At 41.2% G+C, this 27,817-nt stretch overlaps 1 protein-coding gene and 2 pseudogenes across 1 annotated transcript; 2 read left to right on the plus strand and 1 right to left on the minus strand.

Annotated features, from left to right (window-relative positions):
• The first annotated feature begins 1,455 nt into the window (after positions 1–1,455).
• On the plus strand, positions 1,456–2,027 carry LOC124975155 (SREBP regulating gene protein-like). Its single transcript, XM_047538025.1, has 2 exons — positions 1,456–1,578; positions 1,977–2,027. The coding sequence occupies exons 1-2, from the start codon at positions 1,456–1,458 to the stop codon at positions 2,025–2,027; spliced, it is 174 nt and encodes a 57-aa protein (XP_047393981.1).
• A 15,889-nt stretch (positions 2,028–17,916) lies between these two features.
• LOC124975164 (ornithine decarboxylase-like) lies at positions 17,917–22,652 on the plus strand (annotated as a pseudogene).
• A 3,086-nt stretch (positions 22,653–25,738) lies between these two features.
• On the minus strand, positions 25,739–26,900 carry LOC124975165 (SNW domain-containing protein 1-like; annotated as a pseudogene).
• Between the last annotated feature and the right edge of the window lie 917 nt (positions 26,901–27,817).

Genomic DNA, 27,817 nt, shown 5'->3' on the forward strand with positions numbered 1-27,817 from the left:
TGACTCCTACGGGAATTCATTCTCTAGCATGCTTATGTCAGTGTGTCCTGAGGTCCTTATTTTTCTAATAGATTGTCATTTGTGCAGGGAAAATATGTCAAAAGACAAACCAGTCCCCTCCAAATTGTTTTGGTTATAACTGCATTCCAAATTTACCATCTAAAGACCTGTCTATGTATCGGGAAGAACCCCACACATTTGTTCATTTGATAGAAGTTAAAACTCTGCAAGATGCTGGGAAGCAAATAGCAATTTGCTGATAGAAGACCCAGAGGGTACGTTTAACTCTTAATATCTTTCTTTCCTTCTGAAAAGCAGCAGGAAGCAATAGAAGCCCATATGTGTAATCTCCATGGATGTTATTTTCTTATTTTAACTATAAGGTCTGAATAAAAATGATTAATTTTGTTTGGGGACAGAAGTGTGGGTGTGGAGAACATTTGCTTCTATGAAATTATCACTGTAACTGTTGTATTCCATGCTTTTATGTCATCTTTTTTATAAAACTGCTTCCACCTGTGAATCATTTAGCCACAGGGTTATCTATAGGCACATCTTTTAGTTTTAGCTTGCTATAAAGTTTGTTCCATAATGTCCACACATTGGTCTTTTAGAGGGGGCTCAGTTCAGGAATAGAGTAGTTAGATTCAAAGTTGGACATTCCTGGAAATATTTGATGTCAGGAGTATCTAACAGTGATGATTATGAACCAGTGATGATTCTTGGCTTGTAAAATTGTGTGGACTTGGTGAGAGGACCTGGACCTCCACATGCTTTCCCAAGATTAATTGGGAGGACTTGTTAACTACCAAAGGAGCCATGATCATTGTTCATATACAATTTGGTAACCCCTGACTCAAAGGATCTATCTGTTTGGAGAAATGAGTTACTAGTCTTGGGATGACCTCCACTTTTGGGATTTAAACCTCTAAAGTTAAACTCAGTCTTTAGCATATGACTTTTCATTTACCCATATGATGTTCATGTTTGTCTTGGGGTATACTTTTCTTTTGGGCATCCAAGGCTGAGCAGATGGTGCATTTCTACTGTGAAGGTCAGTCAAGGATCCTCAGGGGTTATTTTTTAGGGTATACAATTACATGTGAATAAGATTTTAATTCTTAGTAATCTTATATTTGAATGAACACCTAGGAAGGAGACTCTCCTTTTAACTTTTTCACATATAATATTTTACTAATTTTTACACACAATTTATAAAAACACATTTAAGAGACCCAATTATATTGTATTTTATAGACTGTAAGAAACCAAGATACTTGAATTTTTAATTAGCAATGAATGTTTAAATATTTTAAATTACAAGCTGGGCTGAGGACTGCAAGACCAGTGTTGCAGCAAGTGGTGGGGATACTGGGCATGAGGGGGCCATGCTACTGGGTCTCAGCCTCTGGTTTTGCTCCACTCCCTGGATGCAGCACCCCCATCTCAACCAGGATGGTGAACCTGGCTGCCATGGTGTGGCGCTGCCTCTTGGAGAAGAGGTCCATGCTGGTCCTGGTCTTCAGGCTCTGGCAGGTCTACATCCTCAGCAACACCTTGAAACAGGAGGACAGTACAGTGAGAGATAGCAATCTCCTCCAGGCTCAGGACCAAAACCAATCCATTCCATGGAAAGTACAATTTAACTTGGGCAACAGCAGCCAGCCAAGCATTCAGTGCCAGAACTCCTTTCAAGGGAAGCGCCTCATCATGGATGACCTAGGATTTGTCTGTGAAAGGAAGATTCTACTGACCAATGGCTACTGTGATGTCAACCAACTCCAGCACAAAGCAGTATTGCTGCAATAGTTGGCTGCAGCACCTATGAGTACTGTGTGTCCTGCTGCCTTCGGCCCAACAAGCAACTCTTCCTGTAGCGCTTCCTCAGCAGGGCAGATGTGCCATTCCAGAAACTATTCATGGCAGTGAAATATCACTTCCAATTGTGGTTGGCTAAATGCAGTACCTCTTCCCAGAGTGCACAGCATGAGAACCCCTACCAGGATCCAATAGCCAAGTTCTGCTAGGGAGAGAGCCCACCCAAGTTCTTCCACATGTGATGGCCTGCTGCAGCCTGAGCACTGAGACACTGCCAGAGGATGCACCACCTGGAACCACACTTAAGGGTCCAGGTCAGTTCTGGACAAGGTGGAGTGGGGACACATTGACTGTGACCACTTCCATGCTGTTCACTGGCTTTGCCCACCACCTGGGCTGCAACTGGTGGAGCTCTTCTATAAAGTGGACTGGAACCTCTGGCTGGGCCCATGCAGGAAAGAACTGCAGGCTGAGCTGGGAGCGGTGTTGTTGTCCCTGGGAGACTCAGCCTCAGCACCCACACAGTGACCTGGAACTTGTGTTCATTAGGTGCCATGTGTTCACTGCTATTTTGATCTGGGCTCTTCTGTGTAAAATGTATTTATAGATTCCTTTGGAATAGTAGGAAAAACATAATGTATGCAGGAAAATGCCTTACCATTCTAGTTGAATATATTCAAGGAAATTTTGAAAACATATTTTAACTTACAAATGATTCAGTTGTTTTACCCCTTATATAGTTTTCAGATTTTAAACTCTGTAAGCAGTTTTACAAATATTTATCTTACTTACATTTAATGTATTTTTAATAGTTGATTATAGATTACCAATGGAAATCAAGAAACCATCCATTTTCAATTGCTTCATTGTCAGAGAATACAGTAAAAGTCATCATACCTGAAATACAGAAAACGGTAGTCATTGCATCCCTTCAACATCCAACAAGGATAAATACAGCCTTGGTTGGTGAGCAACCCAGGCAAGAATGTGTGCTAACAATTTTGAAAACACCTTTATTTTCAGTACAACTGGGAGATTCAGAAGAGAGAAAATCACCAAAATCTGTAGGTGCTTCCTGTAATTGCAAGTGGAGGATTATTTTAAAATTCTTTATAAGGAATTCATTAAAGTAGGCATGTCAATCACCCACCATGCCACACATGACATATGACTCCTCCAGTGTGATAACAACCTGGGTTCCTGTACCCCTTTGGACATTTGGACCATGTCTCTTCATGGAGAAATTATTTTCTAGATAGTACTAGAGGGTCCAGGTCTTCTCAAGTAGGGACAATCAGTCTTCCCATTACCAGTGTGGCCATAGGAGTCTGACTGGCATATTTTTGTAGTCTGAGGGCCATAAAGACCTGCACATAAGGGACTTCTGTCCATTTTCTTTGTTTCTGCAGTAGAGATCTAGTTGTGAATGGTGTTGAAATAAGGAAGTCATCCCTGTTGACCATCAAGCACATATAGAGGGCAAGCAGTATGGCAGAAAAAAAACATTTTTCTTTAGATCATCTAGTTTGAATTTTTCTCATTATACAATACATACCCTAAAAGGGACTCTTTTGAATTGCTGTCAGTGTTACCTGTATATAATACCACTGTAAATTTGGTGTCCCATAATGAGTGGTGCTGGGGAGGGGTTGAATCCTTGGAACAAGTGTCCATATAAAGAGAGTGGTAACATTCATTCTATGGATTCTGATTATGCACAAGAGCAGCACTTCATACCAGATGCTGGGCCCCAGAGGAATCTATTCAGGGTGTTAGGCTTGAAAGAAATCAATCAAGTTCCCCCTCTGGACATTAAACAGTGGTTTTATAGTGGCTTATTTTTAGAGGTATCTTTAAAAATTATATTTTCTTGTTTCAAATAAATTTATGAGTTACCTTGTAAGTATTACACATACCTAGGATGGTTTGAGAGAATAAATCTATCAAGTGACCCTGAATTACCTTAGTAAACATAGCAGGTGTTGGGGGGAAAGAGGGGAAAGAGCTTCTAACAGCTTCCAAAATTACCCCTATGATTATAGGCTAAGAGTTATTCAGAAACCTTTTAAAAGAAATGCTGAATTAAATATGTCAAACAAACAAAATATCAACTTACATATGTAGGGCCAGAAGGAAAGGTTATAGGAAGAAATGGATGAGCCCATTGGAGTAAACAACCTGGATGACAAACCCCAAGTGCAAGGAAAAACCAAAAAGACATGTTACAGCATGCGGGCTCCAACTAAGTACTCCTGAACCAGTGGCTCAGATTCAGGAATTCTCTCAATTTCCCAGATGCTGGAATCACAGCAGTAGAGCTACTGGAAATTGATGCTAGTGGACTATGGGAGTTTCTCTCTACTCTCCAGAAGTCAGAACCAGGGTCAGAAGTCCCTGGATAGCTGCTGATGAGATGAGAGCTCTCACACGTGAGTCAGGTTTTGGTGACAAACTAGAAATTTCCTTCAGTTCTCCAGAAGCTGGAGCTACTGTTGGTGGGCTATGGTAGTTTCAACTTTCAGAAGCCAGAACTGACTTTCTGACACCTGAGCCATGGATGGTACTTTCAACACCCCTGAATCTGGAGACAAATTTCAGTCTCCTTTTAAGGCTCTAAAGCAGAGGAAGAGCCAGGTGGGCCAGAACCAGAGAGGAGAAAGAAAAGATGAGCATATTCCAAGGAATAAAGAACCCATGAGCTTGTATGGTGAAGAATTTGACTCCATCAGGTGTCAAGGACATCAATCATCACCCTACTGCCATGTGTACTACTTTATCTGAGAGTAGCACCCAAAGTCATTAAGTCTAGTCAGGTCTTGGACTGCCTGAGGTGGTCATCAGTCACCATGGCTGGATGAATCCAGCATTTCCCAGGCCAGATGTGACCTGCCTCAGGACAGGTTTATGCTTATGACTTTTTTTTTTTTTTTTTTTTTTTTTTTTTTTTTTTTACATTTACATAGGGTAATGATGTTTATTATATTTTTCCCCTCCCCCCCACCCCTCCCACCCCTCCCACCCCTCCCACCCCTCTTTTCCCTCTACACAGTCCTTCTTTCCTTCATTCTTACTGCTCTCCTTAGCCTAACTCTAAACCTAACCCTAAACCTAATGCTAGCCCCTCCCACCCCCCATTATATGTCCTCATCCGCTTATCAGCGAGATCATTTGTCCTTTAGTTTTTTGAGATTGGCTTATCTCACTTAGCATGATATTCTCCAATTTCGACCATTTGCCTACAAATGCCATAATTTTATCATTCTTCATTGCGGAGTAATATTCCATTGTATAAATATGCCACAGTTTCTTTATCCATTCATCAACTGAAGGGCATCTAGGTTGGTTCCACAATCTGGCTATGGTGAATTGAGCAGCAATGAACATTGATGTGGCTGTATCTCTGTAGTATGCTGATTTTAAGTCCTTTGGGTATAGGCCAAGGAGTGGGATAGCTGGGTCAAATGGTGTTTCCATTCCAAGCTTTCTGAGGAATCTCCACATTGCTTTCCAGAGTGGTTGCACTAATTTGCAACCCCACCAGCAATGTATGAGTGTTCCTTTTTCACCACATCCTCGCCAACACCTATTGTTGCTTGTATTCTTGATAATCGCCATTCTAATTGGGATGAGATGAAATCTTAGGGTGGTTTTGATTTGCATTTCCCTTATTACTAGGGATGTTGAACATTTTTTCATATATCTGGTGATTACTTGTACATCTTCTTCTGTGAAGTGTCTGTTCATTTCCTTAGCCCATTTGTTGATTGGATTATTTGTATTCTTCGTGTAGAGTTTTTTGAGTTCTTTATAGATTCTGGAAATTAGCGCTCTATCTGAGGTATGGTTGGCAAAGATATTCTCCCACTCTGTAGGCTCTCTCTTCACATTTCTGATAGTTTCCTTTGTTGAGAGAAAGCTTTTTAGTTTGAATCTATCCCAGTTGTTTATTCTTGCTTTTATTTCTTGTGCTATGGTAGTCCTGTTAAGGAAATCTGATCCTGAGCCAACAAGTTGAAGATTTGGACCTACTTTTTCTTCTATAAGATGCAGGGTCTCTGGTCTGATTCCGAGGTCCTTGATCCATTTTGAGTTGAGTTTTGTGTAGGGTGAGAGATAGGGGTTTAGTTTCATTCTATTGCATATAGTTTTCCAGTTTTCCCAGCACCATTTGTTGAAGAGGCTATCTTTTCTCCATTGCATATTGTTGGAACCTTTGTCTAGTATGAGAAAATTGTATTTATTTGGGTTTGTGTCCATGTCCTCTATTCTGTACCATTGATCTACCTGTCTATTTTGGTGCTTATGCCTTTATTAGGTTCTTATCCTTGCTGCCAGATTGCCCATTGACCTCTCAGTGGCTCCAAGTGACACAGGAACTGTGCTATTCTGTGTTCTTTCCTGATTTTGGTCCCACAATGCCTGAATTAAGGCAGTGGTCCAGACTGATCAGGGAAATGGCAGAAGTCTATTACTGTTGTTTGTCTGGCAAAATCATTGAGAAATAAATTGCAGGTCAAGGCTTTGTAATAGGAAGATTACAGTCCTCTCTTGATCTAGCAACAAAATCATTTACCATGACCTAGAAATGAGCATCAAAGTAGCTCATTCAGTGCAGGACCTGAGGTGGTGCTGCACCAATCATAGGTGAGACATAACCATGAACTGACTGCAATTTGGCTCTATGGGGCCACTGAGGGTGGAGCCTTTCTGAATGCAAGTGACCCTAGAGGAGACAGGCAGCTTCTCCATCCTTGGAATGGCATATTGGGACAAGCCATACTGAGGTGGTCTTGGGGCAATGCTGGAATTTAATTCCTCAGTGTTGTTTTCTGCCTTTAGAGTAGCACAGGACACTGTGAAAAGTTCCCTTGGGTTTCTAAGAGGTGCCTGCAACCACTGAGAGAAGGTAACAATGGGTAGGGATATCTGAGAGTCTGTCTCATTGGAGTGGGTTTCTTTGCCAGAGTCCATTGGTGGTAGTGGGTGGTTCCTGAATGGAAACCAGCAGCTGTGTGTTCCTTGTGTACACACTTGCCGTTGGTACAGACTGAAGTATACCTGACTGTGTTGTTGGTAATTTTTTTTCCATGCCATAAGGAAAAGCAAGTCTCTGTTTTATGTCTATCTCATGGATTTTTCCACTTGCCTGCTGTGTGTCTTCAGTACACACAACTGTATGTGTTGTGGTCCCCCATTCCCACTCCCTGCTCTGCAGTGGAGCACCTGATGCATCTCTTTGTAAGGGTTATTAACCAAGGGCTCTTCTTTCCCAAGTTGCTTGATGCTGATCTCACTGGCTCTTGAAAGCCACCAATGTGCTATAGAATGCCTTCCTGTAGGAATTTCCCAAAGGTTTCTGTGTGATGCATAGTAATAGACACCAGTGACCAACCCCAGGGAGTTTCCACCTCCACCAGCACTACACTGCCGAGAGGTTGGACCAGGTAGAGGCAGCTTCCAGAGTTGCTGCCAGGCCCCTGCAGGTATCTTCAACTCTGCAGTGAGTCTAAAGTTCTAGGCCAGGCCAGGCCTGATGGGTGGGTAGCCAACCCCCTCTGAGCTCCTCAGTTCTGACAACAGCCTGGAGTTATCCCATTTTACAGAAGTAGAAACAAATCTGGAAACTACCAAGAGCTCCAGTGACTTGCTCAAGGCTCCATGAGAAAAACCTAGATGAAGACCTAGGTCTTGAGGGCAGGACTCCACTTGTTCCCCTCCATAGGGGGAATGAAGAGAAGTGGGAAGGAGGCTGGAATACTTAGGATCTTGGAGAACTATTCTCTACTCTGAGAGGCCCTTTCTTTTAGCCCATCAACCTCAATGAGTTGCTGGCTCCTCATGGCACACCCAACCCCTTTTGTTCTTTGCCCACACTCTGGGACTCAGTTTCCCTGAGGAGGAAAGATGACTGCCTCCCCAGTTGGAGGGTTAGCACAAGGGACACATGCACAGATGCTCAGAAGGTAATCACTATCATGATTATAAGGACACCTGGGTCTGAGGCAGGGCCCCTCTGCCATCCTTGGCTCTCCCAACACATTCTCCATGCTAGACCACCTCATCTTCTTGGTTCCTCCTTTCTCCATCTCCCACAGTCACTGTTTTGAGTCACTGAGGAAACCAACCTTCTTGGTGATCTCCAGAGTCCCTCAGCTGACTCTATGTGCAGTGTCAGTGAGTCCTGGGCCTTCCTCTGAGGAAGAACTCAGTCAGGGTAGCAGGGAGATACTTCATCAACCCTCTCTGAGTGCCTGCTCACTGCAAATGCAAGCTGGCCCAGTGACCCAGGCAGCCATTTGGCTATGCCAAAGCTAGGTTTTCAGAGATCCCTGCAGTCAGATGACAGGGCTGCCTCTGCATCCCTGCCTTTGCTGCCAGGCCTGAGTCTGGCACATGCAAGACCTCTCTCCACCTGACCTGGCCTTCACTGGGCAGCTTCAGATTTCCTGTGTCTTTGGAATAGCATCCATCTTTTTTCTGTTACTAAAAGTGGGGTGAGGCCAGTGACTAAGACCTCTTGCACAAGGGTGGCCTGGGGGGCTGTTCATAATCTGTGGTGACATATATGAGAGTCATGGTTACAACCTGTAGTGACAGAGTTGATGGAGATTGAGAAAGGCCCTGTGAACAACTTACCTGACCCAATTCATGAGGAAAATATATTCTTTGTCACTGCTGGTTTGCCTTCCTGCAGGAACCTGTTGTTCTGAGATTGGGACTGCATATTTTTCTGGCTCCAGTGTTCCAAGAATAAAACAAAAAAGAAACAATGAGTGTTGGGGACTGTGCTAGCCAGAACAGTGCCTGATCACATCAGCAGTGAGGAGGTTAATTGGCATAAGCACACTCAGGTGATTTATCACTGCCCATATTCAGTTAAGTCCATGCACACAACGCCGTGCACAGGCATTTCCGAGCACACCTGCTTGGGCCTGCTCATATTAACCCTTGCCATGATAGGGCAGCTGGCTCCTAGCCTGATTGCAACTGGCATGGCCCGGCCTCCACCTCCTGGAGGGAATATAAACAGGCGGTGGGAGGGGGCGCGAGAGTAAGGAGCAACAGTAATGAGCGACAGTGAGAGCAGCAGCTAGCAGAAAGAGGTGGAGAGAAGCCACTAGCAGAAAGGAAGAAGAAGCAGCAAGCAGATAGAAGCACCCTTAGTTCACAGAATGCAGAACGCACCTTTAAGAAGCGCAGAACTAAGAAGATACAGATCTCTGAAAGGGTAGTCTCTCTCTCATAAGCAAAGTCTCTCTCTCTTATGCAAAGTCTCTCTCTCTCTCTCTCTCTCTCTCTCTCTCTCTCTCTCTCTAAGAAAAGCCTTTCTTCCTCAATAGCCCAGGTAACAAGCAAATAAGCGAGAAAGCAGCCCACTAAAAGAAAGATAGAAGCAGTTCGTTTCCAGTTCACCACTGATAAAAACCCGCGCAAATTGTTGCTGCAGGCGGTGACAAATACCCGTGGATTTGGCACTGCAAAGAGCCAGTGGCAAATGAGATAACTTTGGGACCATCCCATGAAACAGGATTATATGTTTTAGGTCTCTTCAAATCCTTTGTGGAGAGGGCTAGGAAAAGAAGGAAGAAATGAACAAAGGAAGTAAACAAGTAGCTTAACTCTTTCTAAGAATGGTTACAAATACCAGCGGTCAGTGTGCGAACACTGGACTGTTGCATCCTGTTACGCTCATGAGAAGGCTGTGAGATGCCCTTTCCATTGGAGCAGATGGCAGGCAGAACTGTTGGGACAAGTGATGTTCACATGGGAGCCTCCTTCCTTAGAGAGGTGTTATGAAAATATTAATGCTCAATATTTTTCATCTCCATTAGGACTGACATTCTGCATAGAAAACCCAATCTTGACTTTGGTTAGGTATTGCATATCAAACACAGAGTCCTGCTCAGAGAGGAGAATCCAGGTGGCATTGTGAGAGCCAGATCTGTTTTTCTAGATTGCCTTTAGGCCTCCACAGGCCCCAGTCCACTCTGTAAACTCTTCACCTCCTGTGCTTGTCCAGTGAGTGAGAGCCTACTTTGTGCGAGGCTCAGTGCTAAGCTCAGAGGAACAACCTGGGCATGGCCCCGGCACCCCTGTCACTGCACTCTAGCAATACCTCAACTTCCTTGCTGGCTCAGGGGATGCTGAACCTGCCCTGTTGGAAACACACTGCTGTCTTCTTGTGACAGCCTTGCTACCACTTCAGAGGTGATCTCAAACTTGCCTACTCGAGACTGTATACACCTAATTTCTGCTGTAACCTCCTTTAACAGGGCCATTTCTTGCTGATTTTTACCACTCTTTGCTTGTGTAGATCCTGTTCTTGAGACCCCAAATGCCTCTTTGACCCCATCTAGAAAACCTTTGCATTCCATTCTTATTTTCTAAGATCCAATCACATGACTCATTGTCTATTGTCTTGCTGGCTACACCATGGGCTCTATGTGGGCAGATTTGTCTTGAACCACCTCTGAATGTCCACTTGGTGTGTTCCAGGGACAGTGTTAGATACCCAGTGCACAGCAACTGTCAGTTGAGTGAGCATGTGAGGGGTCACAGTCAGCCTCTAGAGGAAGTGCTTCTTTCAGTGGTCAGTCACACTGTTCTGTGTCCCACAGAAGAATCCCCTTACTCAAATGACTGTGACCTCAGGATGGTTTTGCATCCATGTCTGTTTCTACCCATGCATAGTGAGTTCTGCAAATACCAGCACAGGTCCTGGCAGAAAGCAGGCTTAGTGTGTATCTGTGGAGTCTGTCACGCTATATCCTTCTCTGTACCTCAGCAACTGTCAGGGCATCTGGCAGACAGCAGGCAGGCAGCAGACACTGAAGTGCATTGACTAGACCATTTCCATGCCTGTAGTTACTACACACACACACACACACACACACACACACACACACACACACACACAATTTGAGTTTCTCACAGTGACAGACTTTAGAAATGGCACTCATGTTTTCTCTCCTGTACTGCCTTCTAAAGGACAGAAGCCAGATCTTTATTGATGAATGTAATTTGGACAACCTTCCCTTAGGCAACTCTGCCTTCTAAAGTATATTAAAATTTGTATAATTCCCTGGACAAGATGAAAGTTCTCCTTGTTGCAGAATTCCAACTATAGTTGTTCTGATTTTTAATTAAGTGTAAGTATTAATTTGCATGACAACAAGTGTACATTTTAAGTTGCTTTTATACTCAGATTATCAGATGAAAAATGTTTGATCAATGTCAGTATTGAAGGGGTGAGTGATAATTTTGAACTGGCAATAAATTTTGCAGGTTGATTACTTGATCAACAAAAACCTACTGGGTACTCAATTTGAGCAAAGCATAATTTTTCAGGCTCTGGGGAAGAAACAAATACCCAGATCTACTAAGCAAACACTTATGGAAAACTTACTGAGGGCAGGCTCTGTGCTAGTAGAGAAAGAGAGCCTGGTTACAGGGGAAGGCCACAAACTCCTAGGAGCTCTCAGAGACCTTAGTGGGAAGAGTCTTTAGTGAGCAGAGGACACATTTTTGGTTATGAGCCGTGTGCCGGAGAATGCTCAAAGTGACCTGGACAGGGTGAGAGGGCACAAGGAGGGAAGGGAAGAGCCCTTCACAGATGAACATCACTCTGTATTTGTTATCTATTGCTTTGTGTCCATTTACTGCCCAACTTAACTGCTTAGAACAAGATTTCAGTCAGGAGGCACCAAAGCAAAAACAGTGTCACAGAAGAGTATATCAGAGGAAAGCTGCTCCGCTCATGGGTGCCAGGAAGCAGAAAGGGAAAAGTAGGAACAGGTGAGAAGGAATAGCTTCCAGGGCTCACCCCCAGTGACCTACTTCCTCCAACAAAGTCCCCCCACCTACCAGAAGGTCATTCAACTCTCGATTGATGAATCCATTGATGAGATGGGAGCGTCCATGATTCAATCACTTTCCAAAAACCCCACCACTGAACACTGCTGCACTGGGGACCAGACATCAACACAAGAGACTTCGGGGACATGCCACATCCAAACCACATCAAGCAACCAACATGTTCATTCACACAGTTGCCTGAGGGTCAGGAATAGGGGTGCTGTAGCTGGCTGATTCTGCCCCAAATTTTCTCATGAGGCTGCAGTCAACAGAGCCCTCCCTTGAGTTGTGTAGTCAGGTTTCCACTGCCTACTGGCCTCTGCACAAGGTTGGCTGAGTGTCCTCAAGACACTGTAACTGGCTAAACACAGAGCTAATGACCCAATTGTGGGGAAAAGGGGTGGATCACAGTGGCCTTTATAACCTGATCTGGACAGTGACATAGTCACTTTACCATATGCTATATTGTATTGGTCTCACAGACCATCTTGGTAAAGTGAGGGTAGAGATTACACAAAGGGGAGACAGATTCCAGGAGATGGGAATCATTGAATCACTGTGGCTACCTGGTTATCACACCATCCTCTAACTGAGGAGAGAAGAAATGCAGAAGGGCCCACCATATGGGATACAGTCACTGCCCAGGTGATAGTGAGAGCTGGCCATAACCCTGGGCAGCACTCATTTACATGAGTGCAGGATCCTTGCCTAGGTTTCCTGGATAACTAATCATTCACATGGCTTATAAACCTGAGTTCACTACCTGAGATTCATAATGTTACAATACATACAGTATAATATAATATAGTAATGTACAATAATATTAATATAGTTATATTAAACATATTATTATTATTATCATAATAAATTAAAATTTGAGAGCTTTAAAAGCCAGTATGACCCAACCACTTCTTGGCATTTATTCAAGATAATTAAAGTTACTATTGCAGTACTGCAGGCGAATTTGGCACCACAGTTCACAATAGCCAAGTTATGGAACCAGCCTGTGTCCATCAACAGATGAATGGTTAAAGAAAATTAAAGAAAATATGGCGTGTATATACAGAAAGGAATTTTATTCAGCCATCAGAAATGAAATTGCAGGCAGTCACAGAGTGAGCTGGTGGTGAGCCAGGCCATCTACATCACAGAGGTAGGTGGTGGGCAGCTATCCCACCCAACCAGCAGGCCAAGGACAGACGTCATAACTGAGCGACCCCACCTGACTCCTGCACCTAGGTTGGTGCCATCACTAGTTGGTTGCAGTTGTGGAGCGACTTGGTGGGTGAGGTAGCAGGTGGGCACCCAACCTGCCTGCCTTGCAGAGCCGGGCGATGTGTTGCCAACCCACCCAAGCACAAGGCCAAAGACAGATGCCATCACTGAACAACCCCGCCTGACCACCATGCTGAGGTTTGTCACCATCACAGAGTTAGACATAGGCTTCTTTATAGGCTGGTGCAGGCATTTTGAATTAATCCTGAGGGTGTGGCCATCATCATTGGTAGGGCAACTCCCTTCCTGAGACACCTACAGGAGGCAAGAGGACCTATGATAAGACCCAGCAGCCAAGAAGAGGGGGTATTGAGAGACTCGAGACCAACTGAGAGCCACCAGGGAATGTACCCCACCTGATGGTCACCACCCCAAGAAGTCCAACTTCCTAGTGGAGCAACACATTATCAAGTTCCTCCAAGACTTCAGGCTACTGAAGGCTAAGAGATGAGTTATTGGGAAATCTAAGATTCAATATTAGTCAATAAAGGAAATCTGCAATATCCCAGTGTTTCATTATTAGAGGGTTAGATACCTGAACAATATGAAAAAAACAAGGGAAGAAAATGTCCCAAACAAACCTAGATACTATATTAATAAAACTCAATGACAGCACAGCAGAAGAAATGTTAGAAAGTTAGTTCAGAATGTACATAATTAAAACAATCAGGGAAGCAAACAAGGAGATGAAAGAGCAAATGCAGGCACTAAATGATCACACCAAACAACAGTTAAAAGAGCAAATACGGGAAGCAAAAGATCATTTCAATAAAGAGAGATACTGAAAAGCAAACAAACAGAAATCCTTGAAATGAAGGAAACGATAAACCAAGTTAAAAACTCCAGTGCACCACGATCAAGTGGGATTCATCCCTGGAATGCAAGGATGGTTTAACATCCATAAATCAATAAAAGTAATAAATCATGTCAATAGACTTAAGGATAAGAATCATATGGTTATTTCAATTGACACGGAAAAAGTGTTCGACAAAATACAACACCCCTTCATGCTCAAATTACTAGAAAAAATAATGAGAGTAGGAACATACCTGAACATTGTAAAGGCTATTTATGCTAAGCCCATGATCAACATCATTCTTAATGGAGAAAAACCGAAACCATTCCCTTTAAAAATGGGTACAAGACAGGGATGTCCTCCTACACCACTTCTATTCAACATTGTCCTCGAAAGTCTAGCCATAGCAATTAGGCAGACCAAAGGAATTAAAGGGATACAAATAGGAAAAGAGGAACTTAAGCTGTCACTATGTGCTGATGACATGATTCTATATTTAGAAGATCCAAAAACCACGTCCAGAAAATTTCTAGACCTCATCAATGAATTCAGCAAAATAGCAGGCCGTAAAATCAACACACATAAGTCTGAAGCATTTTTATACGCAAGCGATGAAACAGTTGAAAGGGAAATGAGGAAAACAACTCTATTTGCAATAGACTCAAAAAAAAAAAAAAAAAAAAAAACTTGGGAATCAATCTAACCAAAGAGGTAAAAGATCTCTACAATGAAAACTATAAAACATTGAAGAAAGAAATTTAGGAAGACCTTAGAAGATGGAAAGATCTCCCATGTTCTTGGATAGACTGCATTAATACTGTCAAAATGGCCATACTACCAAAAGTGCTATACAGATTCAATGCAATTCCAATTAAAATCCCAATGACGTACCTTACACAAATAGGGCAAGCAATCATGAAATTCATCTGGAAGAATAAGGAACCCAGAATAGTTAAAGCAATTCTTAGCAGGAAGAATGAAACAGGGGGTATCACAATACCAGAACTTCACTATACTTCAAAACAATAGTAACAAAAACGGCATGGTATTGGCACCAAAATAGAAAGGTAGATCAATGGTACAGAATAGAGGACACGGACACAAAACCAAATAAATACAATTTTCTCATACTAGACAAAGGTGCCAAAAATATGCAATGGAGAAAAGATAGCCTCTTCAACAAATGGTGCTGGGAAAACTGGAAAGCCATATGCAACAGAATGAAACTAAACCCCTATCTCTCACCCTGCACAAAACTCAACTCACAATGGATCAAGGACCTTGAAATCAAACCAGAGATCCTGCATCTTATAGAAGAAAAAGTAGGTCCAAATCTTCACCTTGTTGACTTAGGATCAGACTCCCTTAACAGGACTCCCATAGCACAAGAAATAAAAGCAAGAATCAATAACTGGGATAGAATCAAATTAAATAGCTTTCTCTCTGCAAAGGAAACTTTCAGCAATGTGAAGAGAGAGCTTTCAGAGTGGGAGAATATCTTTGCCACTCATACTTCAGATACAGCACTAATTTCCAGAATCTATAAAGAACTCAAAAAACTCTACACCAAGAATACTAATAACCCAATCAAGAAATGGGTTAAGGATATGAACAGATACTACACAGAAGAAGATCTACAAGAAATCAACAGATATATGAAAAAATGTTCAACATCTCTAGTAATAAGAGAAATGTAAATCATTTCCATCTAAAATTCCGTCTCACCCCAATTAGAATGGCGATTTTCAAGAACACAAGCAACAATAGGTGTTGGCGAGGATGTGGGGAAAAAGTACACTCATACATTGCTGGTGGGGCTGCAAATTAGTGCAGCCACTCTGGAAAGCAGTATGGAGATTCCTCAGAAAGCTTGGAATGGACCCACTATTTGACCCAGCTATCCCACTCCTTGGCCTATACCCAAAGGATTTAAAATCAGCATACTACAGAGATACAGCCACACCAATGTTCATTGCTGCTCAATTCACCATAGCCAGATTTTGGAACCAACCTAGATGCCCTTCAGTTGATGAATGGATAAAGAAACTGTGGCATATATACACAAGGGAATATTACTCCACCCTGAAGAATGATAAAGTTATGGCATTTGCAGGCAAATGGATGAAATTGGAGAATATCATGCTAAGTGAGATAAGCCGATCTCAAAAAACTAAAGGAAGAATGATCTCGCTGATCATCGGATTATGACATATAATGGGGGGTGGGAGGTTTTAGTGTTAGGGTTACGGTTAGGTTTAGGGTTAGGGTAAGGAGGGTGGTAAGAATGGAGGAAGGAAAGACTGTATAGAGGAAAAAGAGGGGTGGGACGGGTGGGGCGGAAGCGAAAAAAATAACAGAATGAATCAAACAACCTTGCGCTATGTAAATTTATGATTACACAAATGGTATTCCTTGACGCCATGTACAAATAGAGAAACAACATGTATCCCATTTGTTTACAATAAAATAAATAAATAAATAAAGAGAAAAAAACAATAAAAACACAGTTAAAAAAAAGAATACAAGCAACAATATATGTTGGAGAGGATATGGGGAAAATGGTACACTCATACATTGCTGATGGGACTGCAAATTAGTGCAGCCACTCTGGAAAGCAGTGTGGAGATTCCTTAGAAAACTTGGAATGGACCCACCATTTGACCCAGCTATCCCACTCCTTGGCCTATACCCAAAGGACTTAAAATCAGCATACTACAGAGATACAGCCACATTAATGTTCATAGCTGCTCAATTCACAATAGCCAGACTATGGAACCAACCTAGATTCCCTTGAATTGATGAATGTATAAAGAAACTGTGGTATATATATACAATGCAATATTATTCAGCTATAAAGAAAAATAAAATTATGTCATTTGCAGGCAAATGGATGAAATTGGAGAATATCATGTTAAGTGAGATAAGCCAATCTCAAAAATCCAAAAGGCAAATGATCTCAGTGATAAGCGGATGATGACATGTAATAGGGGGTGGGAGGGGGGCACAAAGGGAGGAAGGAGCAACTGTATAGAGGCAAAAGAGAGATGGGAGGACTCGGGGGGAAGGAAAAAATAATGGAATGAATCAAACATCTTTACTCTATGTAAATGTATGAATATGCAAATGGTATGCTGTTACAAACAGAAACAACATATATCCCATTTGTTTACAATAAAAATAAATTTAAAAAAAGTCAATACTCTTTTCATATGTGCAGGTGTGTGACAGGTCTGGCCATACCTGCTCTGGCCTCTTTACAATACCATGGATTTGCCCAACTCTCCTTTATTCATCATTTACAGATAAGGGGGGCAAGGACTGGGAGGAGCTTCTGATGGACAGGATAGGGTGGAGTTTGGGAAGCCATTCTTTTAGAGGGAAAATTCCAGAAGGAGAAAGGGAACCACTCCCACACAGTGCCACATACTTCCCAGCAGTTGCTAGAGGCCAGGCCTCTACGTTGCATGGCTCAACCTAGTCTGATTCTGCTAAATAAGAATGGCTTCCCACAAGAAGGTATACCAGGTGTGGTGGCACATGCCTATAATCCCAGCAGCGCAAGAGGCTGAGACAGGAGGATCACAAGTTTAATGCCAACCTCAGCAACTTAGCAAGGCCCTAAGCAACTTAGCAAGACCCTATATCTAAATAAAACATAAAAGTGGCTGGGGATGAGGCTCAGTGGTTAAGCTCCCCTTCATTCAATCCCGGTACCAAGGGAAAAAAAAAAAAAAAAAAAACAGAAGAAAGGAAAAAAGTCAACAGATGTTTCGGCAGCAATGTTGTCATGATGTTCTAATGGTGATTTTCTATTCCCTGCCTTTCTTCTACATGTGTTTACTATAGACGTGTAAGGAAGATTTGTTCCTTCCCTTCTGTTAATTTATTCATTCAGTTTGTTGGATATAGAATTGAACTCCAGAAAGATTAAAGATCAAAATAAGAAAACTGAGAATATAAAGCTAATCTGGGCATTCAGAAAACATAAACACACCAAAAAATAAGCTTTAACAACAAGCAAGTGTTACCAGAGACATTAACAGGCATGGTACAGGGCATTGGAGGCATACTTCAGTTTTTAGAAACTAAAAGACAAATCAATCTAAAAAGATAATAAGTCAATGTCTAGTATTGCCAAACATTCTTATGAATGAACTATAAAAACCACAATAATGACAACAGAGGTAAGAGGTTGCCTTTAAAAATTCACAAAGGATGTGGATGGACAACTGCCAGGAAGGGACTAGTAAATCTGAAAAAGATGCTTACTGTTCTCATAAATAAGGAAATGTAAATTTTTAAAATGAGCTAATATTGAAGATAGATGAGAATGTGTGTTACACAAGATGTGAGGAAACAGGTCACTTAAGTCCTCTGGTGCAAGTGTGCATCACAGAGCATTCAGGGAAGGAATCTAGTTAAAGTAAGTATGTGTTCATCTTCTCACGGCCATTTCATCCCTGCATGCATCTGAGACATTCTTAACAGGTCTACAGGTCCCTGAGGACACACATGAGAAGGATCATTTGGTTGTGGCAGAGAATTAGAAACAACTAGCTTTTCACTACTAGGAAAAGGGATAAGAAAAATGTGCCTGGTGCTGGCTGTGAAATATTCCTCAGCAAATAGGAACAACAAAGTAAAGTACAAATAGTGACACAGGTAGGTCTATGGTGTCAATGGGAAAGGGGAAGATTCAGAATGAGATTTACAGCACAAAAAACCATTAGCAGAGATTGAAAGCACACATTGAAAACAAGTACAGATATTACCAGGATGTGGGCATGTTTAATGACACACCTCAAACATAGTGAGTGAGTGTTTTTGAAGCAAAAGAATAGATTGGGGACAAGGATGAAATGAAAAAGTAATAAGTGAGTCTTGCATGCTGGTGATTCTATTAATTTCTGTATTGAGGAAGTTGATTAATTCAGAGAGATGCCTGAGGGCAAATGGGTATGGACCAATGGGAAAAATCTCAGACATCAGACATGTTTAAAGGAAATGTGGCATGTTCACACAAAAAGGTGACAACATGGATGAACCTTAAAAATATTAGGCCATATGGATGAAGAGACAGACAGAAAAAGACAAATAGTGTATGAATCCATTTGTATGAAACATTCAGAACAGGTATACCCAGGCAGACAGAAGGGTTAATGGTTGCCAGAGGCTGGGGAGAGGGGAGAATAGAGAATGACTGCTTAATGAAAGTAGGGTCTCCTTTTGGGATGATGACAATATTTCAGAACCAGATGGAAGGATGGGTGTAAAATGTGAATGTATTAAATGCCAATGAATTGTTCACTTCAAAATGGTATTTATATGTTAATGTGAACTTTACTCAAAGGATAATTTTCACAAACATTAGGGAAAAGAGTAGATACCTCTGAAAGTACACAGACTTATGTAAAGCCAGGTTTACTAATATTGCTAATAATTAATTAGTCTCAGACCTGAAAACTAGGGGAAGCACATCTCTCAGGTTGATTAATTAGAGAACCAGGATGTAATTTTAGTCTTTATAATCTGCAGTATAATCAAGCAGCATTTAGTGGATATATACCAATATATACACACATACAAGCTGTGTGTGAAGATTATGCATGCACACACACACATACACACACACACAGATGATAGGGGATCATGATGGAAGTGAAGTTTGATGCCTTGTCATGAAAAGATGTGTTGATCTTATTCAGGGTCATCAGAGACTTCCCCTTCATCTTGTGAACAATCACAGTGCACTAAGCAGGGGATTGTCTAACTTGGCACACTTTTGAGAAGACCAGCCTGGCTGCATGTGGAGAGTGCATGGCAGGAGTCAAGGGTGGATGCCGGTGTCTCTGCTGAGGGCAAGAATAGGTTAGTTGAATTTGGAAGATGTGGAGGCGGAAACTTCATGCCTGGATTTGAAGCAGCCTTAGGAGAAGGACCAGACTGATTGGTCATTGGGAGAGAAGATGACCAGAAGTGAATTTGTAAATAATAGTCTTTGCTTCCTTTCATTAAAAAATAGCACTACATGAAGTTTTTTATTCCAGAAGAAAACTCTTGCAGGTGAAACTCCAGGATCTCGCTTTACATGTCTCGAGGTTACTGTCCTTTGTATGGTTCCTGGTTTATGGCATCCACTAGCTTATAAATCTTCAAGTGAAGGCCTAACTGGATGGCTATTCCCATGTTTGTATAATATGTGTGTATGTGAGTTTCACATAGGTGGTAATAATATGTTACCCATATGTTTATCTATATTATTATCAGAAAAATTCAAATGAAATTCCTTGTGATATGCCTTTTTAAGACAGAAAATGAATGATATTTAAACATTCAATAATATAGTATTTGGCCTGGTTTTGTAGAGAGCAGAAATTTATATAGCCCCCAATTGGGCAATGTTTTTAAAACTATATTATGTGCTTACCATAATTAAATTTCTAAGTACCTGTTGTAGAAAAAGTGTCCACCTAAGAATCATGCTAGATTCATGTTGCTGCCCAAGATTCAGCCAGATAATAGCACTGAAAACCAAAACTGCAACAAGGAAGCATTAAGTAGAAACCTCAAAAATAAAACAACAGAAGTATATCTAAACACGCTTTATAGCAAATTAATATTTTGTGACATACTCCACTAGTAAAATATGAGATGAGCCTAAAGTCAGTTAACGTGATTAACTTCAACCATGTGGCATTGAAAGGGCCCCCTGAGTTAAAAGGGGCTGCTGAAGCTAGGGTTGCAAGGATGCAGATAAGTGGGAAATAAACTTTTATATGCTTCCCTGATCCTGTCTTCTTCCCCTCCAAATGAGCTTTGTTTACCTGCTTCTTAAATACACATTCATTTTTGCCTTCAAATTTACACCAGTAAAATTTGTTAAAAGATGCTTGAAAAAAATCTGTTGCACGCAGAATTAAGGTACAAATATCAACAAGGCTCAGAGGCAAAGTAACTAACTCGAATTTATTTTCTCAAATCAGTTTATGGCGTCATCTATCACTCCAAATACTTAGTTAATTGTACTTTTTTTTCCCCATGAAAGCAGTAACCTAACTTTGAAGAATTTAAATATTTTTGGTTTTTGTTATGTCCTACTCCAGGAAAAACTCAAGTTGGGCATGGCACATGGTAACTGATAAACAAATGTTGTTGGATAAGATTGGAAGATTTTCCATGAGTTCTAAAGAAGTACTTATTAATTTTTCTAAAAATTAAATGTGATTAGCTTTCTAGCTCACATTGCCCAGTTTTAACAAGATTAGAGAAAACATAGTAATAACATGGATTCACTGCTACTTTATGAACAAGATCTGTAAACATGCAACCTTTGTTCTGTACTCTTCAAAAAAGGACAGACATAAATGCAATCACATACAACATGATTAAAAAAATGCATACAAAATTTCATATTAACTCTAAGTTTGAATGGAGATATACTTGGTGTTGTTAACAGCCAGATGAGTTAGTCTGGGTCAAATTTCTCCATAGAACTGCATGCACTTTGAGGTCAGTCCCTGCAGTGGCCTCTGCTGCCTGAGGCCTCCTTCAGCCAGCAGCTCGCACCACCTGGGGCTGGCGTCTCAGACTGGCGGGATTTAGGTAGCTGACAGGCGCTGCAGTGGTGGGTAGTGGAGCTCTCCTCTTGCTTTGGTTCCTCATCAACGCTGCGGGGCTCCGATCCCGCGGCGGCATCTCCACAGGGCGAGTCAGCGCGCCCTTGCGCTGTGAGGTGAGTGGGCGGTGGAAGGGAGGCACAGCCAAGTGTCCAGTGGCCCACACTGACCCGCTCTGCCAGCAGGGGAACACTTGGTGGCAGAGGGTCGTGGGCCACTTCTCCTGGGTCCAGATGTCCTCACGGTGCCCGAGTCGTCCTTGTGGCACCCTCAGGTCGGGCCCCAAGCTGCACTAGCTACAGTTTCTAAGCACGCTGGGAGTCCCTGGGGATGCCTTTGGCTCCTCCAACCATTGTGCTCCTGGGCCCATCTGTGCCACTGATGATTTTAAAGTAGTCTGCCACCTCGGTGTTAAATGTGGTGCCACACTCAAAACCAGCAGACTTCTTTTGGAACTAGATAAAGAATCAAATATTGATGTCATTGGTATCAGTTTTCACATGGAGAATGGCTGCACTGATTCTGAGACTTTCCTGCAGGTCATCTCTGATGCCCACTGTCTTTGGAATTGGAGCTGAGGTTAGTTTCATCATGTATCTTCTTGATATTGGTGGAGGCTTTCCTGGATCTGAAGAAGTAAAGCTTAAATTTGAAGAGATCACCAGTGTGATTAACCCAGCACTGGACAAATACTTTCTGTGGGACTCTGGAGTGAAGACCATAGCTGAACCAGGTAGATATTATGTTGCTTCAGCTTTCATGCTTGCAGTAAAATATCATTGCCAAAAAAAAAAAAAAATCATATTAAAGGAACAGGCAGGCTCTGATGATGATGAGTCAAGTAAACAGATTTTATGTATTATGTGAATGATGGAGTACACAGATTATTTAATTGCATCCTTTATGATCATGCACATGAAAAACCTCTGCTGCAGAAGAGACCTAAACCAGATGAGAAGTATTATTCATTCGGCATATGGGGAATTACATGTGATGGTCTTGATGGGATTGTTGAGGACTGCTGAAAATGCATGTGGGTAATTGGATGATTTTTGAAAACATGGTTGCATATACTGTTACCACTGCTTTTACATTTCATTGGATTTCAGAGGCCAACTGTCTGCTATGTGATGTCACAACCAACATGGCAGTGCATACAGCAAATCCAGAACCATGGCTTCCCACCTGAAGTAAAGGAGCAGGACATTGGCACTCTGCCTGTGCCTTGTGCTCAGGAAAGCAAGATCAAATGTTATTTGGCAGCCTGTGCCTCCACTAGTATCAACGTGTAGATGCCACTCTGTAGCTGTTAACTGCAAGGTTAAGTTAAGAGATCTGGGGGAACCACTTAACTTAATTACTGCTATTTTTGAAATGTCTTTCTAAGAGTAGGATTGGCATAGATGCAGCACTATGGACTAAAAGTTGGGGTCACACTTATCTATGTTCTTATGGAAACTATTTGAATATTTGTTTATGGATTTTTATTCACTTTTCAAACTATCTACTGAAGAGTGTCCCCTCAGCTGGTCAGCAAGCATTTGTAGCTTGTACAATGGATGAATGGGTCAAAAGCTTAATGTTGTGACCTGTTTTGAAAATAAAGTATCATGAAATAATTAGGTATTGGGGGAGAAAAAAGAACTGCACTCTGAAGGAAATCTTCTGGGATTGAACATAAGCATCATCTAAGAAAGAAGTTGGAGCAATTATCTGCTTCAGTCTCAAACAAATCCAAACAAAATAGAGGGTGTTCAAAGAAAACCCAGGCATCAATTCTTTTCCCTTAGACAACAAAATCAGAATCTCCAAATGTGCTGATAATAATAATAGAGGTTTAATTAACTGGATAATCAATATGTTCTCATGTTCTGGGTAAGTTTCCATTAGGTCCTCTGTTATAGTTTGAATCTGGAATGTTCCCTGAAGGCTCATCTGCTGAAGACTTTGCCCCCAACATAGCAGTGTTCAGAGGTGGTGCTTTCAGAAAGTGGTTGGATCATGAAGGCTTTGACATCATTGACTGATTATTCTACCAACAGATTCATAATTTGATGGCATTACTGGGATGAATTGGAAACCATAGTGAGTGGGATCTAGTTGAAATACGTGGGTCCATGGGAACATGCCTGGGAAGACTTGTCCCTGGCAGCTTCTCCACTCTCTGCTTCCTGACTGCCATAATGTGAGCAGTTTTCCTTCATCACACCCTCCACACCATGACATTCTGCTTCACCACAGGCTCTGAAACAATGGAGCCTAGTAACATGGACTAAAACCTCTGAACTTGTGAGGAAAAAATAAACCTTTTCTCCTGTTTTTGATGTTTTTATTAGTGCCTTATAGTTATACATAACAGTGGGGTTCATTGTGACATCTTCATAAATGCATATAGCATAGATTACTCTGTTTCTATCCATAGTACTTCCCCTTTCCCTTCCCTCCTTCCTCTCCCTGATTCCCTTCCTATACTTTATTGGTCTTCTGTTCATTTTTTAATTTATACATTGTAGTTATATATAAAATTGATATATGTCATAGATGACCATAGTATATTTTGGTCAACTTCATACCAAGCTCTTCCCCTTTCCCTCCTATCATTCATCTAACCTCTATTTCACTTCTAATTTTGTGAGATCACTTTAATTTTTTTTCTCTCCATCTTCCATGTATAAGAGAAAACATTTAACATTTGACTTTCTGAATCTGGTTTATTTCTCTTAGACTGACTCTCTCCAGTTCCACCCATTTACCAGCATATGACAAAGCTTTGTTTTTCTTTATGACTGAGTCAAACCTGTGTGTGCATGTGTGTGTGTGTGTGTGTGTGTGTGTGTGTGTGTGTGAACCACATTTTCTTTATCCATTCATCTATTAACGGACACCTAGGCTGGCCATGAGAGAACATCTGTCATTTGTAGGATAAGTATTTACAGTCACCCCAATAGACATGTCAGTCCAAGTGGTATTGTAGCACATTCAGTCTTTAGCTATCTGAACCCTCCTGTGAGAGCTGCACCTAATGTATGCCTCCCACTGGGCTCTACCAGGAGTAGGAGTCCAGAGAACCTGGGAAGGAAGTGAGTCAGGGTGACAACCAAGTGTCCTGGTGCCTGCATTCCTGTTTCCTGGAGACCTTGGTGTTAACATTTTCTATTTCTTCCTAGGCGGGGATCCAGAGGTTTGCCTCTGAGTGCCCAAGACAATTGGATACCGTGAGGAAACACTGGAGGGAAAAGGGAGGGAAAAGCAGAAATGAGAAGACTTGGTCACATGGAAAATAGGTTCTTGAGAAGATGCCAATGGGGTGAGTGCCTAAAGTGTTACACTGTGCTTGTTTAATTTTGTCTTCTCTCTCTCTCTCTGTGTATGAGTGTGTGTGTGTGTGAGAGAGAGAGACAGCGTTAGTTACTGGCATGGAATTCAGGGCTTTGCACATCAGATCTCACATACTATAAGCATTGGTATGTATTTATCTCCACAGTATGCTGATTTTAATTCTTTTAGATAAATACCAAGGAATGAGATATCTGGGTTACATGGTGAATTCATTCCTGGTCTTTTGAGGAATCTCCATAATACTTTCCAAAGTGGTTGTACTAATATGCTTTCCCACCAATAATGTATGTGTACCTTTTCCCCTCTACCCTTGCCAGCAGTTATCATTATTTTGATGATTGCCATTATGAGCGAGATGAAATCTTAGGAAAATTTTGATTTGCATATTCCTGATTGCTAAAGATGTTGAACATTTTTTTTCATATATTTGTTGTTCATTTGTATTTCTTCCTTAGAAAAACTCGAATTAGATTGTGTTTGGCTATTTATTGAGTAGGTTTTGAAATTTTTTTTTTCATTTTTTTTTGCTATTAAGTGTTTTGAGTTTTGTTTTTTGTTTTTTTTGTTTTTTGTTTTTTTGGTCTAAATGTTTTTATTGAAATAAATAGTTGCAAGATCTTATTTTCCTCACTCTAAACTAAAACATAACAATACAGGCAAAATTCATTTGGTAGCATAGTTCCAATATGTGAACTTTCTCCTCATCATGGTTAGGGTAGTGTTGTTCATAAGCAGTTGTTCTTCTGTAAAATATTACCCCAGACTACTAGAGTGACACAAGGTGGTCTTAATTCTGTGTGTGGGCAGTATGTTATATAGGTGCTGAAAGGTGGGAGAGGTACAAACACAACTTTTAAGAAAGAAGTACAAACACAAATGTTTAAGAAAACTAAATAATTGAAAGTTGAATTTTCAATTCCCCCCATCTCCCATAATAAAAAGTAGTGCTGGGATCTGACACCTACATTTGGTTTTTATCCTGACCATTTACAAAGTGTTCCCCCATAACTTGCATCTTTAGGAGTATGAGTAATATAGTTCATTCACTCTGAAGACAGGTATATCCACTCCTTCCTCTTCTTCCCTTCTTGTTCATGTTCTTTATGGCATGTGCTGAGGGTCTTTAAGAGTCACCCTACTGTTTAGCTCCTTCCAAAAACTTGTCCAAACCAAAAGAATCTTCTTCAAACTGAACTGGTCCTTCTTGGCCTCTCCATCTATGATCTGAACCAGAAATCTCCTTGTCAGGAACAAATCTGTTGGTCTTTATTCTAGTTTCTAGGTCATCACCATACATATCCTTGTCCAGATTTTTACTGGGCCTATAAACACTCTGAGTCATATCTTAACCACCTCTCCATGCTTGATCATATACACTGTAAATTTCATCTTCTCCACCTGCAAAGCCAATGTCTACACCCTAGATTGGTTGAAAATCCTTTGGTCATACTGCAGTTCATTGGAATTCCAATGATTGGGCACACAGGAGCAATGAGTTCACTGATATTTCGATTTTCATTTCTCTGCAGCTTTGACCTCTTATCAAGAGCTTCCCTAAAAAGATTCCAGTCATGCTGTCTCTCTTTTCATCTATCATGACAGATTTCATCTCTCTCAGGTGTCTCCCCATCCTCTTTTTCCACATGGGTTTTGATCCCACTTCCCTCTCTCTGGCTTTTTGGTCCATTTCTTTAAGTTTCTCTTTGTTTCTCCTTTTCTTTTTGAGCCATCTTTTGCTGTATTTGGACACGCATTTCCACAGCTTCATGAATCTTCCAAAGTTCTCATTTAGATTTATTGTCTGAAGTCCTCTTCCATCAGCAGCTAGATGTTTATCTAATGGAATTGTATAACCCTTTGCATTTTTCCACTTGGAAATAGGAGAAATCTTCCACTATTGTTCCTTTACAGTCATTTTTGACTAGGAAAATGCATGACAGATGCAGGAAGAAGTGTTCCCTGGGGAATTTTCTTATTAATCTTAAACCTTGGAGGTTCCATTGGATCTTACTGCATTTCTACCATTTGACTAGCTCTCTGTTTAGAAAAACAGAGAAAACTACTCCCTGCTGAGATGGTGTGTAGTGGATGTTCTGAGCAGGAGCCAGTTTATCAGCTGCTGGTTCTGGCATGGCTGTGGCAACCTTCTGTTATACAGATCTCTCTAAAGTTACCCTTGTCTTTTCTGTTATCTCTTTAATAAAGGTATACCCAGGATATCAGTCCATGTTGTTCTGAGCTCCAGACAAAGAGAAGAAAAAGTTGGCTACTCCCAGACCCTTCAAGGTGGAAGACCCGATTCCTTTTGAGTTTTTATATACTCTGGATATTAAACCCTTGTCAGAAGAGTAACTGGCAAAGATTTTCCCTCATTCTGTAGACTCTTTTCTTTACACTCTTAATGACTTCCTTTGCTGTGCAGAATCTTTTTAATTTAATGACATTGCACATTGATTCTTGGTTTTATTTCTTGAGCTATAGGAGTCTTATTAAGGTTGTTGCCTGTGCCAACATATTGGAGTGTTGAATTTATTTTCTTCTAGGAGTTTTACTGTTTCTGGTCTAATTCCTATGGTTTTTATCTACTTGAGTTGACTATTGTGGAGGGTGAGGGGTAGGGATCTAGTTTCATTCTTCTACATATAGATACCCAGTTTTCCCATCACCACTTGTTAAAAGGACTTTTTTCAATGTATGTTTTTGGCACCTTGGTCAAGGATCAGATGACTGCGTTTATGTGTATTTGTCTATGTGTCCTCTAATCTCTTCCACTGATCTTCATATTTATTTTTATGCCAATACTGACTTTGTTATTAAAACTCTATAGTATAATTTGAGATCAGATATTGTGAAGCTTCCCAGCTTGCTCTTACTGCTCAGGATTGCTTTGGCTATTCTGAGCCTTTTATTCTTGCATATACATTTGAGAACAGTGTTTTCTAGTTCTGTCAGGACCACCATTGGCACTTGATATGAATCTCTAGATTTCTTTTGGTAATATGGTCTTTTGATTATTTTAATTTTACCTATTCATAAACATGTTCAGTCTTTCCATCTTCTAAGGTCTTCAATTTATTTCTTCAGTGTTTTATAATTTTAGTTATAGAGATATTTACCC

Source organism: Sciurus carolinensis, unplaced genomic scaffold (genome assembly GCF_902686445.1).
Source record: "Sciurus carolinensis unplaced genomic scaffold, mSciCar1.2, whole genome shotgun sequence".
Lineage (NCBI taxonomy): Eukaryota > Metazoa > Chordata > Mammalia > Rodentia > Sciuridae > Sciurus > Sciurus carolinensis.